This window comes from Colobus angolensis, unplaced genomic scaffold, assembly GCF_000951035.1.
Source record: "Colobus angolensis palliatus isolate OR3802 unplaced genomic scaffold, Cang.pa_1.0 Scaffold472, whole genome shotgun sequence".
Lineage (NCBI taxonomy): Eukaryota > Metazoa > Chordata > Mammalia > Primates > Cercopithecidae > Colobus > Colobus angolensis.
In genome coordinates, this window is record NW_012118177.1 from 1,156,577 (window position 1) to 1,176,496 (window position 19,920).

Sequence of the window (19,920 nt, forward strand, 5' to 3'; positions counted from 1 at the left end):
TTTGGTTAAAGTATATCCGCTTCCCAGGCCTCCATTTCACATGTGAAAATGAAGGTTGAGCTGCATGGCCCATTCAGGTCTCTAGAGATGCCTCGTTCTACACACTGTGCCATGCAGGCATCTGAGGGCAGATGATGGCAGAGAAGAGAGGTGACTGTCAGGTAGAAAGATTCCACTTGCCTCATGTTTGTGGCACCTTGGTGGAACTTTGGATGACTGTGGAGATGGAATCAAACACAGCTGCCTGAGCATAGCTACAGATCTTTCTATCTATCTTGCCCCTTTCTCTTGCTTCTGCCTCAGCCTGTAGTCCCTGCTCAGGATTGGAGCACCAGGCTGTGCAACACACAGAGGCATTTATCAACTCCATGTATAATCAATACTATAATCACTTTTTGCAATGATCTCCACATGGATACATGGAGCTCTGGATTTCATTGTGCTATATTGTCTGCTGCCAACAAATTGCCCCTTTGGCTCAGGATGAGAAGTCTAAGGTTCCTTTAGTTCAATGGTTCTTAATCTTGGCTGCATTTGGAAATTATCAGAAGCTTGAAAAAAATACTGATGCTCAGACCTCACCCCCAGGAGTTCTGATGTAACTGGTCTGTGGTGGGCCCTGGGCTTCAGGATTTTTAAAAGCTCCTCCCAGCATTTCTACTATGCAGCCAGGACTGACACTCACTGCCTGAGTTCTTGCTGGACTCAGGTGAAACAAGTGGTTTTTTGCAGTCTCCCCTCTGTGGGAATGAGATTGCTGGCTCTGACAGAGAACACAGCTGGGACCAGGGCCCAAGACACAATGAGGACGTTTGTTTCTGATGTGTATCTTAGGGCCCTGCCCTCCTGTGGCTGATCTGGTAAATGAATCTCAACTGCAGTGTAAATGGTAGATAATAGCTTAATGTATTCCCAGCTGGCAGGGACCTTCAGGGCCTTAACACAAAGAAATTCCTGATTGTAAGACTCGGGCTCCATGGCAAGGCCCATAAGGGTGGTGGTTTGAAGTAGCCCCAAACCTGATTCACTCCCTAGTCCTCTTCATCTCAGTAAATGGCAAGTCCATTCTTTCAGTTGAAGTCTCTCTTTTCCTCACTCTCATATCCAGTCAACATAGCATCCTAACTCAGTATTCAAAATATATCCAGAATTCGCTCACTTTTCAACTCCATCATCACCATCCTAGCCCAAGCCTCCATCATGTTTTAACCATATTATTGCAGTTACAAATACTGTACTTACCCCCAACTGGTCTCCATGCTCTTGCCATTGTCCTCCTACACTCTGTTTTCCACACAGCAACCAGAGGCTTCCTTTTAAACTGCACATCAGACTCTGTTCAATCAAATCCCTCTAGTGGAGTGAAATCCAAAGTTCTCACCGTGGTTTACAAGGTCCTCCATGACCCAGCCCCCAGCTGCCTCTCTGAGCATCTCCCACCTTGCTCCTGCTCCATCACGCCACTCCAGCCACCTTGGCCTTCCTTGCTGTTCTTCATACACCTCAATTCACCTCAGGGCCTTTACTGTAGTTTCTGCCCAGAAGCCTTTCTCTGGATAGCCTGGTGGCTCTCTCTCCCTCTCTTCCTTAAGTTTCTGCTTAATGTCTCATCCTTAGGTCTTCCCTGACCATCCTGTCTAAAATAACCTCCCACAGTGGCCGGGCGCCGTGGCTCATACCTGTATCCCAGCATTTTGGGAGGCCGAAGTGGGTGGATCACTTGAGGTCAGGAGTTCAAGACCAGCCTGGCCAACATGGTGAAACCCCATCTTTACCAAAAATACAAAAATTAGCTGGGCATGGTGATGCCTGCCTGTAATCCCAGCTACTCGGGAGGCTGAGGCAGGGGAATCACTGGAACTGGGGAGGCGGAGGTTGCAGTGAGCCGAGATCACACCACTGCACTCTAGCCTGGGCGACAGAGCAAGACTCCATCTCAGAAAAAAAAAAAAAAATTAAAAATATAACCCGCACAATTCTACTTGTGGATATATATCCAAGGGAATTGAAATTAGTATGCCGAAGAGCCATTGGCATTCCCGTGTTCATGGCAGCACTATTCACCATAGCCAAGATATGGAAACAACCTAAGTGTCCACCATCAGCGGATGAATGGATGAAGAAAATGTGGTATAAATACACAATGGAATACTATTCAGCCTTTAAGAAGAAGTAAATCCTCTCTACAACATGGATGAACTTGGAGGACATTATCCCAAGTGAAATAATAATAATTATTATTATAAGCCAGACACAGAAAGACAAATACTGCATGATCTCACTTATATGCGGAATCTAAAAACGTCAAAATCGTAGAAGTGGAGCATAGAATGGTGATTACTAGAGGCTAAGGTTGGGAGGAAATGGGGAGATGCTGTTCAAAGGATACAAAGGCTCACTTAGACAGGAAGAATAAGTTTTTGAGATCTATTGCACAGCATGGTGACTATAGTTAATAATAATGTATTATGTATTTCAAAATTGCTAATATAATACCCTCACTACTCCCACTCTAACTCACTCATTCTCTTGCGTAGTCCTTTACCCTGCCTTATTTTTCCTCATAGTCCTTCTTTGCTACCTAAAAGATATTTATCGTCTGTCTATCCCTGCTGGAATGGACACTCCATGAGGCCAGGGAGTTTTGTCTGTCTTGCTCACTGCTCTATCCCTCATCACCTAGAACAGTGTGTGAAATGTAGTAGGCCCTTGCTAAATTTGTCAAATGATTGAATAAATGCCCCCCACCCCCACCAAAGACAATGAGGATGCCCCTCAGCACAACTCCTGTGTTCCTGATTGCTGGGCCATACAGAGCTCAGCAGGGAGCTAGAATCCAAGGGGCACCCAGGAAAGGCTTAGTTTCCAGTGTTTGCTAATCATGCTTCCGCTAAAATTGTGGGAGAGTTTTCAAGAACTAAAAGCCGGTCAGGCATGGTGGCCTGTAAGCTCAGCACTTTGGGAGGCTGAGGCAGGTGGATCACCTAAGGTCAGGAGTTCAAGACCAGCCTGGGCAACATGGTAAGACCCCATCTCTACTAAAAATACAAAATTAGCTGGATGTGGTGGCACATGCCTGTAATCCCAGCTGCTCAGGAGGCAAGGCTGGAGAATCACTTGAACCCAGGAAGTGGAGGTTGCAGTGAGCTGAGATTGCACCATTGCACTCCAGCCTGGGTGACAAGAGTGAAACTCTGTCTAAAAAAAAAATTTAAAAAAAAAAAACAAGCCTGGCTGATTTTTGGGGCATTTCTTACAGAATTGGATAAACAAAGTGGTGCAGAGCCCAAAACTAGAAAGCCAGGAGACTTGGGTTAAATCTCTCACATCTCTATTCCCCAATAGTGTAGTAACTGTGGAAAAATCCTTTTGGAGTGCTAGGTCTCCTTTCTCCCACATCTAAAATAGTATTTATTATGCAACTCCTTCGTAGGGGCAGGGCATGTCTGTGAGATGAATAAGATCATTTCTGTAAATTCTATGGGATGCTTATATTCAAATGTAATAATAATAAAAAGACATCTTTTAGGTCTATATCACATTAAGAAAACCAAATATATAAAAAGTCAATGTATGATATTACTAAAGAACTTTTGCAAACTCATCTAGGCCTAGAATATTAATAGTGGGGTTCAATCTACCCAAATTCAATTCATGCCCAGCTGTTTCAGAACACACCAATTATATAGGGAAGCATTTAGCACATTGCCTTGTACCTAGTAGGGAATCAATATTTATTTATTGACTCCTTGATCAGTAATGCAAAATGTACCTGTACTGGGACATCTTGACTCTGACGTGACAAAGGTTAGGCTTTCCCTAGATATGGAGAACTCACCATCTCTCTGTTCTTTTTCCAGTCCCCCAAATCTGCTTTCATCAGTGCTGCGAAGAAGGCCAAGCTGAGGTCCAATCCTGTGAAGGTTCGATTTTCTGAGCAGGTGGCAGTTGGAGAAACAGATGCAGTAAGTATAGCTTTGGCTCCATCTCCTCAGCCCCTGGCCATAATCTGCCTGGCTGTCAAGCTCTCACTCTGGGGTACTTATAGTGGACAGCTTTCCCAGTGGATTAGAGTGGGAGCGTCCAGGTGCTGGAGGGGGGAAAGTAGTAAGTGAAGAGGGATATGTGACATCCAGAGAGGCCCCAGGTATTGTGGGGAGAAGGAATATATATATTGATTCACTCAAGATCCTTCTGATGCTTAGAGAAATTGCCATCCCTAACACAGTAGCTTACACTCAGAGCAAGTGCTCCATAAACATCTTTTGCTACTTGATAGAAACAGGAAGGAAGTAATGGCTTCCTGAAGACCCAGGGAATGAGTGGCTGGTGAAATTGAGCTCTCTTCACATTTAAGTGGTCTTGCAACTCCACATCTTGACTGGAAAAGGCCATGCAGTGATGAGTGAAGTTACCTAAGGGAAATGATACAGACTCTCATTAAGTCACCAAGTTTTTATTAGGCACCTGCTATGTTCTTAGCACCAGAGGGGAGGCAAAATAAATACCTGTTCCCTGCTACCAGATACCTCTCAGCAATGTTGAGGGGGACAAGTGGTTCAGATTAAGACAATACAAAATCTGCTACTGGGTGGTATTGTTTCAAAGGACAGGTAATATTTGACAGCCCATGCCATTGCAGCTGCCAATTTGGGGAGTCTTGGCCAGCCACAGTGTTTCTCATTGCTTTGGGAGGTTTACATGCAATGAACTGTCGGCTCCAGATGTGCAAATGAGAAGAGGCAGGTGAAGAGCAGAAAAGAAGTGTGTTAAGCAGTCATGCATTCTGGCTGAGTCCCTCAGGAATCTGCAGAAGTTAGTAATATCCCAGTGGGGACGGACGGGATAGCTAGAGCTAACAGGCACTTGTGTGCTTTTGATAGCTGTGATGGGCAGATCTATCTGGAGGCCCTTGGCATTTATGTGCTGAGGCACAGCCACAGTTGTCGGGAGAAGATAGCAGGCCCAGACAGAGCAGGAAATGCACTTCTGGGTGCCAGGCACTTCTATATTATTTGAGGTAGAGTTAATGAGAAGAAGAGATGGAGGACACAGGTGTCTTCCATCTCCATTTCCCTGACTCTCATTCCCAAACTCAGCCTATGCCCTCCTCCATCTCTGCATGAGGAAGGCTGGCAAACCCAGGGGACTACAGGACCCCACTGTGCAAGCTGTCTGAATAATTGATGGTTGGGATCTGTGTCAATCCTAGAAGAAAAGGTTTAAGAGAAGTGATAATTGGTGAGCAGAGGGGAAAAGGAGTAATATGGAGCCCCTGCAAATCAGGGTGAAATAGACCCCAAAGTCCAAGTCACCAGGAGGATGTTTGTGTCCTGAGTGCTTGAAAACTCAGAGGATGTATGACTTGGATTTGGGAAGCAGGAACAGGCGCATCCTATCCCATCTCAACATTGCAGAGTAATCTGTCAAGGGCAGGCCACCCAGTGAAGAACTCCTTCCCTTCCTCCCCACTCCCCTCCCCTCTCTTCTCTTCCTCTCCCTTCTACTTCCCCTTCTCCACTTTCTCCTTCCTCCACCATGATTCCCCGCTCCATACGTCACAGCTAGGCTACAGGCACAGCTAGGTTAAAAGCATAACGATGCCCCTACTCCAGTCTAATCTGAATGCAAATGCCACAGAGTAGCTAGGACCCACCTAGAGTTACTTCTTTCTCAGACAGGCCACCAGGCATAGTGTGAGGCTCTTGTCTGGGTGAGAGACAGACATCAATCTTCCAACTCTTGCTGCACTCGTGAAATTACCTGATGTTACAACAGCACCCTCCTCCATGCTGCCACCAGTATAGACCATAGCAGCCTCATCACAGGTCGGGACCTGGGGGAGTCCAGGCCCAGGTGACTCCAGGCTCTCCTATCAACCCTTTCCTTTCGTGTTCCAAGGCTTTATTAAGCAGCCAGAGCAAAAATAAATCCTGTGGGCATTCCTTGCCAACTCTATTTTTAAGCAAATTCAATTAAGTAATTATCTGAGTCCGACCCAGTGTGCTAAATAAAACCTGCCACCGCTGGGATCTGGGGCCTCTGGGCCTGGCAGGAGCAAGGCATCTCAAGATCAGGGAGGGAAGCAGGGAGTCACACTCTTCCAATTTTATATCCCATCATTTCCCACCTTGGCTTGACCACAGCCAAGCTTGTCTCTTGGCTCCTCACCATCATCAACCATACCCCAACCCAGGAGGATTTGCTTGTTCCTCTTTCCATGCTTTGTCCATGATCCATGACAGTCTCTAGGTCTGGACTGTTCTCATCTGGCTTCTCAAATCATCCACACCCACTGTCTCCTTCAAAATCAAAATCCAATTTGCTTTAAGTAGGAAACTTTAGCCATCTTATACCTGTTGGTTTGATAATGTGTATGTGTGCCAAGTCACTACAACAAGAATTTAAGACTGGACTTAAATCTCCTGTAGCTCTCATAGAGACTTAGCATAGTGCTGGGCATACAGTAGAGGTTCAGTGAATGCCCAGTGAATTAAGGAATCTGGTTATCTCTGCAGCTTTTCCATTCCTATAGAACTAATGATGATGCTGGCCCAGGGAAACGGTTGGGATGAGAGTGATCATTCAATAAATGTACATCAAGCACCTACTGCCCATTCATTGAGCAGCCATTTATTGTGCACCAAATGTGTGCCAGGAACTTTGTTTAGTGTTGGGACTACAAAGATAAATAGGATGTGGTCTTTGTGCTCTCATTTCACCATTTGATTGTGAAAGACAAATATCCTTCAAAAATATAATAAAGGTGAGTTTCGGCAACATAGCGAGACCCTGTCTCTACAAAAAGTAAAAAAATTAGCTAGGTGTAGTGGAACATGCCTGTAGTCCTAGCTATTTGGGAGGCTGAGGTAGGAGGATCACTTGAGCCCAGGGGTTTGAGGCTGCAGTGAGCTGTGGTTGCACCACTGCACTCCAGCCTAGGCGATAGAGCGAGACCCTGTCTCAACAAAACAAAACAAAACAAAATACAGTAAGAGCATTGTAAGAAGTGTGCATAAATTGCTATAGGAATGCATGGAAGGACCAGGTCCAAGTATTTGATGATATTAGACCAAGGCTTTACAGAATACATACTTGAGCTGGGTTTTGAAGGATAAATAGGAGTTTGCCAAAGAGGAAAAGAGAAAGGCAGGGGGAACAGCTTTTCTTTCTTTCTTTCTTTTAGAGTCCTCAGAGAAAGAGAACAGCCTTTATTTAGTGAATTTTTATTAAGAATGTCTCAATCGGAGTCAGTACCGCCCAGTCCTAGAGAGCTTTTGAAAATGTCTGAGGGCCAGGCATGGTGACTGTCACCTGTAATCCCAGTTGCTACTGGAGAGGCTGAGGCAGGAGGATCGCTTGAACTCAGGAGGCAGATGTTACAGTGAGCCGAGATCACACCACTGCACTCCAGCCTGGGCGACAGAGTGAGACTCCGTCTCAAAAAAAGAAAAAGGAAAGTAAAAAAAGAGAAAGAAAGAAAGAAAATGTCTGAGGGTGTTTCAGGTCATCGCAGTGCTTTGGTGTGCTACTGGCACTTCATGTCTCAGGGTGGGAGATGCTAAGTGTTGTGCAGGGAGTGGGACAGTCCCTGAATAATGAAGAATCATCCGAGGTATGGAGGTGTGAAAGAGGCGTGGGTACTAGGAATAGGCAGGGGTCAGGTCAGAAAGGGCCTAGGGCAGGGAAAAGGCAGAGCAAAGGCCTTGACAGGACATGATCTTGGCTTGTGAAGAGCCTCAGGGAAAGGGAGGTATCAGGAGATAAGATCAGTCTAGAAGCTTTGTAGCAGGTGTTTAAAAAATGTCAGAGATAAGATCAGGTGGGTGAGATAGACTCCAAAGGAGGCCGCTCATCAGCCCTTCAGGGGGTGTGTAGTGATCCCTATGCTCTGCTCTGTGGAGGTTTGAACTACAGTAGAATGTGGGTGCTCCATGTCAAATGGAGGCGAGCTTTTGATGTGGCTCAGTGTCTTGTTGGGGAATTTGGTTCTGGTCCCCATGTATTATCGATCTGCTCTTTTCTCTGTCTCTGTCCTCCTACACCTTTGGCTCTCTGTCTCCGTCACCTTTTCTCCTTTTTCACACCCTTCCTCTGGCTTCCTACCTCCTTTTAAATGAGCCCTTCTCCTTGTCCTTTCCCTGCTTGTTCACAGAAAATGATGAAGAAAGAAGCTCTCCTCCTCATCCCAAACGTCCTGAAGGTTTTCTTAGAAAATGGGCAGATCAAGTCATTCACATTTGATGGTCGGACCACTGTTAAGGTACATACAGTCTCCTCCCCCTAGCCAGCATTGCCCTCTCCAGAGTACACGCGGTTGCGTGACCTGTGTTCCTCTGAGTCTGCACATAGCTGCTTGCCACTGGAGTAAGGTGGCCTTTAAGTTCTGGATGCTTGTTAGCACAAGGCTGCAAAAATGCAGATGAGAGTGGTGGTAGAAGTTTGCATGCCCAACTGTGTACTGGTAGTTGTTAAACCGTGTATGTGCATTTATACTTGTGAACTGCTTTGTGTTTGTGTTACATGGGGTCCTTCAGGACTCTTAAGAACTAAGGAATATGAAGATCATTAAGCCATTTATAAAGCAAAAGTGATTTATATTGATACAATAACACCTACACAAGTTTATGCATAGAAATCAACACAGTCTCTTGGGAGATTAGCTTAGCTATGCCTTGCCTTTTAAATAACAACCTGATCTAAAGCACTGAACCAAGATTTGAAATGTCCAGCCATAGCCCCTTTGGCTATTCTTTTCACAGGAAGAGCAATTACTGTAACTGTGATTCTTAACAGCTCAACCAGGTGTCAGAAAGTCCTAGTGACTTTTCTCTAATCCTTAGGAATAGAAGTGATGATATGATTCACCCCCAGATTCAACTCTGCTCTGGGACAGAAATATCCATTCCTACATCTTCTGGACTCTCTCCAGAAAGAGAATGCCATCCCCAGAATGAGTATTTTAATGCAACTAATGCCGCCCAAACTGCTGGGCAGCTACCACGCCTGCCCAGAAAACCTAACTTGGTCCACAGGTACCCTGAGGTTCCCATACTGGGACCAAGGCAATCCTATAAGTAAAGAAATTCTTGGGCCAGCAAACGTTTGCTAAGAGGAGTTATCAGGTACTCAGAATGGGTCTTGCCAGTGATTTTCAACCAGGATTGGTGCTTCCCACTCTTAGAGAGCTTTTGGAAATGTCTAAGGGTGTTTTAGGTCATCCCAATGATTTGGTGTGCTACTGGCATTTTGTGTTTTAGGGTCGGAGACGCTAAGTGCTCTGCAGGGAGGGGGACAGTCCTTGAATGGAGAATTTTTTTGAAAGGTTTAGGCCTAGGTGGGTCCACCAGGGGACCTAGGACCAAAACATACTACTTAGGGTGCCATAGAATGTTCTTTTGTCTATTGAAAGGGGCATGGGAGGGGGCATTGAAACAGAACTAGACCACCCAGAAGGTGCCCAAATGTGCCTTCTCCAGATGTGAATTTCGCTTTGTGTCAGAATTCTCCTTGGTGGTTTATTCGTGGCTTGGTATGTCCATTGTGGACTCTGTCTCCATACTGGAGGGTTTAGTGCCCTCTCTTTCCCCTTGGAGGCTTCTCTGAAGTTCTCCCACCTCACATCATCAGTGCCATTGTGGCTTCCAGGTAGCCCTAGCCTTCCAAGACAGCAGTGTTCCCCTCGCTTGTGATCTCAATCTGACTCCAGGAAGGGTGTGCTGGCGACTTATTGGAGCTTTGACAGGCTGCCAAGCCACTTGTCCCAGAGAGGTACCTGGGTGAATTGACAGCCTGGCACAGGGGCTGTTACACTTGTAACACCAGTTGGCAATCGCCGGATTGGCTGTCCACAATCCCAGTGCAGCCAAACTGCAAAGAAAACCTCATCTGTCCCTGACAGAGCTCCAGCAACACTGGCGCCTCTGTGACTACTTGGACAACACAAAGAGATGCTCTGAAGTACCCACCAATTTCCAGCCTAACATTTGAATAACTGAACGTCTTTCAGTGTTCATTAAGGAGCTTGTTTGGCAACTGCGGTTGTAAGGATGTTTCATATTCCCAAGCTTGATTCTTTCCAGCCTTTGGGACTGAGAGATGTTGACTCCATGAACACACACATTGGAGCCCAGTGTATAAGCCAAAGTCATAGCAAATCAGTGGCAGAAGTCTCAAAATTGATATTTGTGCAGCCCCTACTGATATGTTTCCAGACACCCTAATATTAAAAGTAGGGCAGCAGAGCAGACAGAACCCAGAAGTAGTCAGATTTATGACTGTACACAAAACACATGACATAGTTCCTCTGCGTGGATACATTTTTCAAGTTGCTAAATTGATCATCTATAAAACCCAGTTATGGTCAAAAATGAACATTTTGCCAGTAACTCAAGTCACTTGATTTAGATTATGAATCCAGAAATAGTATACTTTTTAATCATATAAAAGTCACTTTTGCTTTTATTCATTCCCTAGAGTTGACAGACAATCCCAAGTGGATATTCTGACTTATAAGAGAAGGCGAAGGGAGAACCAACACAGTGCCCGGCACTTAGTAAGCATTTAAAAGATAATGTGTTGAGTGGAAGGAAAGAGGTAGGGAGGGAGAGACATGACCTTCTTTTGCCGTATGCCTGGCCAGGTGAAATTCAGAAACATCTACCTCTAACCCCCTGCACCTCTCCCCAGGGCCCAGGCCTCTGAGCAGCACTCATGGATCACTTCACTCATTGTGGATCACAGACCCTGGGCTACCATAAAGGCCAGTGTTGCAGCCTTCTCCCCAGGACTATATTTCTTTTCTTGGTGTTTAATCCCCCCTCCCATGTTTGGTGCTTAGAATAGCTTAGGGCCAGAACCAATCTCCCTCTCAAGGCTCTTTTCTGTCCCACAGGATGTGATGGTAACATTACAGGACCGCCTTTCCCTGAGGTACATTGAGCACTTTGCTCTTGTCCTTGAGTATGCCGGGCCAGAACAAAATCACAAGTTTCTGCTTCTTCAGGACAAGCAACCCCTGGCTTATGTAAGTAACTCTTTTTTCCAGATAGCTTTGCATGTGGCCTCTAGTAGAGAAGACCCAAGGCACTCACTGTCTGGAAAATTTATGATGATATGCTCAGCCGGTTCCCAGAAGTCACAGTTCTCACCCAAAGCTGATATTATCCACCTCCAGAGGGCTTTTGGCAGTGGCCTTTGTGAGCTGAGAAGAGCATGAAGATCATTAGTCTTGGTCTCTACGGGGAAGAGTATGGGGTGATTCACCGCATGGCACCCAGAATGCTGAGATAAGGAGCAGTTGCAAGTCTCCTGTCTCCTGGAAACCCCACATGATAGATTTTTCTGCTTCCTGGGAGAAAACTTGGCCTTTTGCATGAAGGCTGTTATGGAAGGGTCAGGGAGCGGGCCCTACTCAGCCAATTCCCAACTCCCACTTATCCTAGGACAAGTGGGAGTTGGGAATTGGCTGAGTAGGGCCAAAAATAGGCAGCATGTCACCCACATCAATTTACAAGGTAGAGTAGGAAAAAGTATCCGGTCTTTCTAGCCCTCACCATATGGAAAAGGGCTGGGGAAATCCAGGATTGCTGGATAGCATTTCATCAACAGTGAAGCACCAAGAAGTGTCAGAGATACAGTCAAAGCCAATCACTACTATCAAGTAGGGTGGGACAGAGTTGGAGAGGAACAGTGGAAGAAATACCTTTTCAGAGCCTACATGAAAGCCAAACAAAACCCCAAATCAGACACAAAAAGATGAAAGGATTTTTGGAAAGAGAGATTCAAGTTTAGCTCTCAGCCAAATGCAATACAGAGACTCACTGGTGGGAAGGAAAGGTTGTGGGCGTCCTGCCTGGAGGGAGGCCTAAGCACCTCCCTTAACCCCAAGCAACCCTTTGAATTCAGTTGGTCTGTTGTTCCAAATGGGATTTTAAACTTTTTTATTATGAAAACTGTCAAACATACACACAAGTGGGAAGAATATAGTATCATTAGCCCTATTACCCATTCCCAGGTTCAACAATTATCAATATAGTGCCAAGATGTTTCATCTGTACCTTGAAATAATATTTTAAACCTTTGATTTACTCTAATCAGCAATTTATTCTGCTTGAGGCTGAGCCCCTCTGCAAGGTAAAGGCATGAATCCCACAGCAAGAAAAGAGCCTGAGCCATTGCCAGTAGCCCTCCCTTCCTGTCTAGTGTCTTGGGCTTTAGACCCAATTGTTGATAAAGGTCATGTCCTAGATAAGTGATTTGAAAATTCCTGTTATTTTGGGTCAGAAGTGTGGAAAAGACCTGACTCCTCACTACTTTCCTCTAAGGGTAATTGGAATCAGCCAGGTGGGAGACAGAGTAGGAAACAACAGCTTAGCTCCGCCCCAAGCCCCACCTTAAGGAGCCACTGAGCTGCCTGCCCAACACCCCAGCCATTGATTCCAGATCTCTTTTCTTCTCGCCTTTCATCCCTGGAATTCAGGTGGTACAGCGGACACACTATCACGGAATGAAATGCCTCTTCCGAATAAGCTTCTTTCCCAAAGACCCTGTGGAGCTGCTGCGTCGGGATCCTGCTGCTTTTGAGTACCTATACATCCAGGTAGAGTCTGGCTTGGGGATACACAGACAGACCAGTGGACAAAGAAGCAGGCAGGCTGTTCTGCCATCACAATGAAATAGCTATATAAGTTTTTCCAACCTCCAGGTAGCCCTGAAGGCCCTTTCCTTCCTTTTCTGCTGCCATTGTAGGCCATGGCCAAATTGACTGGCCTGGTTACCTGAGCTGGCTGTGGCTCAAAGTCCTATCTATTTGTCCACTCAGATCTCATCAGTTTTCAGAAACAAGCAACCTCAGTAACTCTGGCATCCTCACAGGATCCAGTTTAACAAACCCATTTGGATTTCAACGGGTCCCAACCCCCAATACCTAGCTCCAGTATGAGATGATTCCCAATTCAGTTTATCCAGAAACATTTACTAGACACTTACTCTGGGTTAAGCCCTATGCTAGGTACTAGCAATCAGAAGTGAATGAAGAACTGTCCTGGCTCACTAGAGCTTATATGTGCATGAATAAATATGACAGCAGTAGGGTGCAATGAAGATGAGGGCACTCAGGAAGCATTTTTCCAGCTGTACACAAGAGAGATGGTGCAGGCTTCATGGAGGAAGTGATATATGCATGCTCTTAGCCTTGAAGAATGAGTGAGAGTTTGCTGTGTAGAGAGATGGAATGGAGGGGGCATACTCTAAGCAAAGGGCCTTGCATTTACAAAGCCATGGTGGCATGAAACAGCGTGGGATCGTGAGAGAACCATGAGTGATTTTTTATGGCTAGAGTACAGGATGTGAGGTAAGGGGGAGTAGGGAATAAAATTGGAGAGACAGCAAGCAGTGGTCAAAGACTTTTGGTAGGCCAAGACAAGTATAGACTTTATGATTGAGGCTGGGCAGCGGTTCTTAAAGTGTGGCTATTATAGGTTCTTTGCAATTTCATGCTTCCTGGAGTGGTAGCATCAGCATCACTTGTTAGAAATGCAAATTCTTAGGCCCCAGCCCAGTCCTACTGAGTCAGAAACTCTGGAGGCAGAATTCAGTACTCTGTGTTTTGGCAAGTCTTCCAGGGGATTCTGATGCACAGAAGACTTTGAGAACCTCTGATTTATGATGGTGGTTTTAACCTTAGATGCACATTAAAATTATCTGGGAGGCTTTGGGAAAATGCTGTGCCCCATCCAAGAATAGTTGAATCAAAATCTATGGGAGTGGGGTCCAAACACTGGTGTTTTTTTTAATTCCTCAAGTGTTCCTAATGTGCAGCCAAAGTAAAGAAATTCTGCAGGAGAGTAGGAGAGCAGAAATGATTAAAAGAGAAGAATAGCCTGGTCAGATGAGCAATTTCAAAAGACCACACAGTGCTAAGGAAGTACACCAGCTAGGGAGCAGTGGCAGTTATCCAGAAGAAATGACAAGGGCTAGAACCAGGGCCATGATGAAGGAGGTGGGATGGGTTTCAAGAGAGATTTAAAGGGTAGAATGGATAGGCTTTAACTTAACGAGTGTCTTGTAGAGGTGGTATCATTCCCCAAGTTAGAGAATACAGGCAATGGAATGGGTTTAGGGAAAACATGAGTTCATTTTGGGAAATGTTGAGTTTTAGGTGCCCATAGGACATACAACAGTACTTACTGAGAGAAAAAAAAACTCAAAACTTCATCTGTCTCTGATGGTGATACCCAAGGAGGTGCTATGAGACATTGTCATTGTCCTTTTTGACTGTTCTGACAACCTAAAATGTTAGGAACATTTCCCAAACAGCCTCAGGTTCATTTACCAACCTTCCAGGAGGCAATGAGTTGTGGTTGCTCTGTGAATTGTATAACTTTAGTTCTCTTTTTTTTTTTTTTTTGCCCTGAATTTCTTAATTCAAGCTTCCAAGGATTACTTTGGTTTCAATATTTTAGAATTTAGTGACAAGATCATGTCCATCCTATCCTTCTGTTTCATGATGATACGGATTTCAGTTGTATTCTTTCTTGTTTACATGTAACAGCTTTATTGAGGTCTAATTGACAAATGATAAACCATACATGTTTAAAGTACACAATACCATATGTTTTGACCTATGTTTATACCCATGAAACCATTACCACAATCAAAATATTGAACATATCCAACACCCCCAAAAGTTTATTCAAGCCACTTTGTAATTCACCCCTCCCAGTTCTAGGCTACCACTGACCTGCTTTCTGTCACTATAGATTAGTTTGCAGTTTTTAGAGTTATATAGAAATGAGATCATATGGTATGTATACTTATTTTGATCTGACTTATTTGGCTCAGCATACTGATTTTGAGATCCATCTATGTTGTTGCATGTATCAATATTTCATTCATTTTTATTGTCAAGTAGTATTTCATAGTATGGATGTTCCAGAATGTGTTTATTGATTCACCTATTGATGAACATTTGGGTTGTTTCCAGGTTTTAGTTATTACAACAAAGCTTCTATGAACATTCATGTGCCAGTCTTTGTATGGACATATGCCTTCTTTTCTTTGGGGTAAACACTTAGGTGTGGAATGGTCTGAGTGTATGGTAGATCTATCTTTCTTTAATTTTGTAAAGAAACTGCAATACTGTTTTCAAATGTAGTTGCACCATCTTTCATTCCCACCAGCCATGTATGAGAGTTTCAGTTTCTTACATCCTTATCAGCACTTGGTATTTTCAGTATTCTTTTTTTACTTTAGTCATTGCAGTAGTGCATAGTGGCATCTCATTGTGATTTTCATTTGCATTTTCCTAACGACTAATGATGTTGAGCATCTTTTCATGTGTTTATTTGATGTCATGCATCTTCTTGGGTGAAGTGTCTGTTTAGATCCTTGCCAGCTTTTTTATTGGGTTGTTTGTTTTCTTATTGAGTTTTGAGAGTTCTTTATATATTCTGGATACAAGCTGTTTGTTAGATACATTATTTGCAATTATTTTCTTCCAGTGTGTAGCTTGCCTTTTCAGTCTCTAAACAATGTCTTTCACAGAGCAAATGTGTGAATTTTGATGAAGTCCAATTTGCTAATTTGTTCTTTTATGGACAGTGCTTTTGGTGTCATATCTAAAAAATCTTTGTCTAACCCAAGGTTACAAGAATTTTCCCCTATTTTTTTCTAGATGTTTTATCATTTACAGTTTTATATTTAGGCCTATGATCCATTTGAATTAACTTTTGTATGTGGTGCAAGGTATCCATCAAAGTTTCGTGGTTTTTTTAAAATTTTTTTTATTTTTTGCATATGGATATCCAATTGTTCTAGCACCTTTTGTTGAAAAGGCTATCCTTCCTCCACTGAATTGCCTTTGTACTTTTGTCAAAAATCTGTTGTCTATATATATAGATCTATTCCTGTACTCTCTATTCTGATCTGTTGATCTACTTGTCTGTCCTTATGTCAACATCATGCTCTTGATTACTGGAGCTTTATAATAATTCTTGAAATCAGGAAGTATTTGTTCTCCAACTTTGTTCTTTTTCAAAGTCGGTTTGGCTATTATAGGTCCTTTGCATTTTCATGTGAATTTTAGAATCACCTTAATAATTTCTACCAAAACCTGCTGTGATTTGAATTGGGATTGTGTTGAAACTATAGATCAATTTGGGGACAATTGACATCCTAACAATATTGAGCCTTCCAATCCCTGAACACAGTATTTCTACATTTAATTATATCTTCTATAATTTTTCTCAGCAGTATTTTGTAGTTTTCAGTATACAGGTTTTTCACATATTTTGTTAGATTTGTTCGTAATTATTTCAGGTTTTTTTGATGCTATTGTAAATGATTTTGATTTTAATTCCAATTTTCAATTATTTCTTGCTAGCATACACAAATACAATTGGGGTTTGGCATGTTGGCTCATGCCTGTAATTGGGAGGCTGAAACAGGAAGATCGCTTGAGCTCAGGAATTCAAGACCAGTCTGGGCAACATAGTGAGATCCCATCTCTATACAAAAGGATTTATTTTTAAGAGAATAGAAATACAATTGATTTTTGTGTATTGATCTTATATCCTGAAACCTTGGTAAACTCACTACATTTGGCCCTTCATATCTATAGGTTCCATATTTGTGGATTTTTTTTTTTTTTTTTTTGAGACGGAGTCTTGCTCTGTCACCCAGGCTGGAGTGCAGTGGCTGGATCTCAGCTCACTGCAACCTCCGCCTCCCGGGTTCACGCCATTCTCCTGCCTCAGCCTCCCGAGTAGCTGGGACCACAGGCGCTGGCCACCTCGCCTGGCTAATTTTTTGTATTTTTAGTAGAGACGGGGTTTCACCGTGTTAGCCAGGATGGTCTCGATCTCCTGACCTTGTGATCCGCCCGTCTCAGCCTCCCAAAGTGCTGGGATTACAGGCTTGAGCCACCGCGCCCGGCTGGATTTTGAAAATATTCAAAAAACAATAAAAATAACGGTACAGTAATAAAAAATACAAAACGTAAAAATACAACATAATAACTATTTGCATAGCATTTTTGTTTTAGTTTAGTTTATTTTGAGACAGAGTCTCGCTCTGTCACCCAGGCTGGAGTGCAGTACCATGATCTCGGCTCACTGCAACCTCCACCTCCCAGGTTCAAACAATTCTCCTGCCTCAGCTTCCCAAGTAGCTGGGACTATAGACATGCACCCCATGCCCAGCTAATTTTTGTATTTTTAAATAGAGACAGAGTTTCACCATGTTGGCCAGGCTGGTCTCAAACTCCTGACCTCAAATGATTCTCCTGCCTCAGCCTCCCAAAGTGCTGAGATTTCAGGCATGAGCCACAGCATCTGGCCTACATAGCACTATAGCACTTTTTTTTTTTTGAGATGGAGTTTCACTCTCGGCTCAGTGGAACCTCCACCTCCTGAGTTCAAGTGATTCTCCTGCCTCAGCCTCTCAAGTTGCTGGGATTACAGGTGCCCACCTCCATGCCCAGCTAATTTTTGTATTTTTAGTAGAGATGGGGTTTCACCATGTTGTCCAGGCTGGTCTTGAACTCCTGATCTCAGGTGATCCACCAGTCTCCGCCTCCCAAAGTGCTATGATTGCAGGCATGAGCCATCGCACCTGGCCTTATATAACATTTTAATTGTATTAGGCATTATAAGTAATCTAGAGGTGATAGAGGTATACAGGAGGATTTGCATAGGATGCATGCAAATACTACAGCATTTTATATAAAGGACTTGAGCATCCACAAATTTCAGTATCCATGGGGGTCCTGGAAGAAATCCTCCATGGATACCAAGGGAAAACTGTAGTTGTAGTAGTTTTTTGTAATAGATTCCACTGAATTTTCTACATAGATGATCATTGATGATGTATTCCTTTTCCACTCTCTCCTATATTATAGTGACACCACTGTGGCTCCCTAGTCCCTTAGTTCATACTGGCTCCACTTTAACAAAATGGGTGACTGGTCTAACCAAGGCTGACTCATTGATAGCTGGGGCTGTGACCCTCAGGGTTTGGGGGTTGTCATACCCTTGGCCAGTAGTTCCTGGAGACCTCCTCTAGGATAGCATAGGGAAGGTTGACTCATCAACATGTTTGTCCTTCAGACACCAAGAAGCAGAATGCCTCCCCCATCCCTGCAATTCAGCTCTCACCAGGGGCTTCTGGGCCAGGGCCCTGTGGAGAGTCCCTCCCAATATCTTTCTCCCCTTGTTTCCATCCGAGCTAGTAAAGGAGCCTTGTATGGCTTGGGGGTGAGTATAACCCCCACGAAAAAAAAGTGGGAAAGTCTCTTATGAAAGGAGGAAAGAAAGGGAGTGGTGCCATTTCTTACTTCTGCAGTGAACTGGACTGTCTGCTTGTACCTTGCCATTGTGTGCCCCTGTCACTGAGAAGAAGGCTATCTAGTATCTGCTGAATGAAGTGAAAGGTGTCTGAGACCTGAGGCTCCTCTGTTGTCTCTTCTCCAAGGGGAGCTCCTTCCTCTGTCCCTTGATCTAGCATGCCTTACTGATACTATGAGTATTGTCTGGGCTGTAAGGGAGTAGATCAGGGGGTGGGGAAGGAATGTCTCCTTCAACCGATAGATTTGGAGTGCCCTCTCTCACAGAGTCGGAATGATGTTATTCGAGAACGCTTTGGAATGGATCCCAAGCCAGAGATGCTTTTGGGCCTTGCTGCGCTCCACATCTATATCACTGTCTCGGCCACTCGACCTAGTCAGAAGATCTCGCTGAAGAATGTGGAGTGAGTTGTGCTGGGGCCCTTTGGAATGAGGGGCGAATAGTTGCGTGGGGAAAAGGTACACTGGTTGAGCTATGCTATGCTTTTCAGAAATGTAGGGCATGGGATGCGAGTGAGAATTGGAGTCCCTCATATCTAGACTATGAAGCCCTAGAGCTACAGCTTCTACTAGGGATCTATGGCTAATGTTATTTTCCCATCCCTGTCCCTGTTTCTTTCTCCTAGTCTCTATTCCTCCATCTCTACCTCTCAGATTCAGTCAATTTCTGTCTTACCATCTTCTCTCTGTCCCACTTTGCCTCTCTCACTAATCTCTTACTTTTCTTCTGCTTTTAGGAAGGAGTGGGGCCTGGAACCCTTTCTTCCCCCCTCCCTCCTGCAGGGCATCAAAGAGAAGAACCTCCGGAAATCTCTCTCTCAGCAACTGAAGGCTCACCAAACACATCCTTCCTGCGGCACCAAGGTATCCAGAGTAGGCCACTGGGCATGGTGCTCCAGACACTACTGGCCACAGGGAGATCCTGGGTGGTTCCCCAGCAGAGTCTGGTCCTCTAGGGATCCTCTAGACCACTGCTTTTGACTCAGGTGCACATACGGCTTGGCCAGGTGTGGGGGCAGTTGTGGAGAGGAATCTTCCCCAAGCCTGAGCATCCCAAAGAGACAACTGAGTGACACATCACTGAGAGAGCTCAGGGTCCTCAAAGCAAAGGGGCCAAGATGCAGGAGCTAATTCTCAGGCCCTTTCACCAATTAGTCAGTGCCGATTGAGCATGTATCGTGTGGAAAGCATTGGACCCTAGGGAGGCACATGTTTTCCATGGAAATGACTAGGCTGATGTGGTGGCTCATGACTGTAATCCCAGGGCTTTGGGAGGCCAAAACAGGAGGATCACTTGAGCCTAGGAGTTTGAGACCAGTCTGGGCAACATAGTGAGACAGCGTCTTTACTTTAAAAATAATAATAATAAGTCTGGGCGCAGTGGCTCAAGCCTGTAATCCCAGCACTTTGGGAGGCCGAGACGGGTGGATCACGAGGTCAAGAGATCGAGACCATCCTGGCTAACACAGTGAAACCCCGTCTCTACTGAAAAATACAAAAAACTAGCCGGGCGAGGTGGCGGGCGCCTGTAGTCCCAGCTACTCGGGAGGCTGAGGCAGGAGAATGGCGTGAACCTG

The 19,920-nt window shown here is 44.5% G+C and overlaps 1 protein-coding gene across 1 annotated transcript in view; it reads left to right on the top strand.

The window, feature by feature from the left end:
- Positions 1-19,920, top strand: part of FRMPD3 (FERM and PDZ domain containing 3) — a 91,219-nt gene that overhangs the window by 19,659 nt on the left and 51,640 nt on the right. The window contains exons 6-11 of the mRNA XM_011958719.1: positions 3,861-3,965; positions 8,156-8,263; positions 10,895-11,026; positions 12,482-12,601; positions 18,611-18,747; positions 19,081-19,207. Coding sequence (XP_011814109.1) covers positions 3,861-3,965; positions 8,156-8,263; positions 10,895-11,026; positions 12,482-12,601; positions 18,611-18,747; positions 19,081-19,207 — 729 coding nt within the window. The remainder of the gene's footprint in view (positions 1-3,860; positions 3,966-8,155; positions 8,264-10,894; positions 11,027-12,481; positions 12,602-18,610; positions 18,748-19,080; positions 19,208-19,920) is intronic.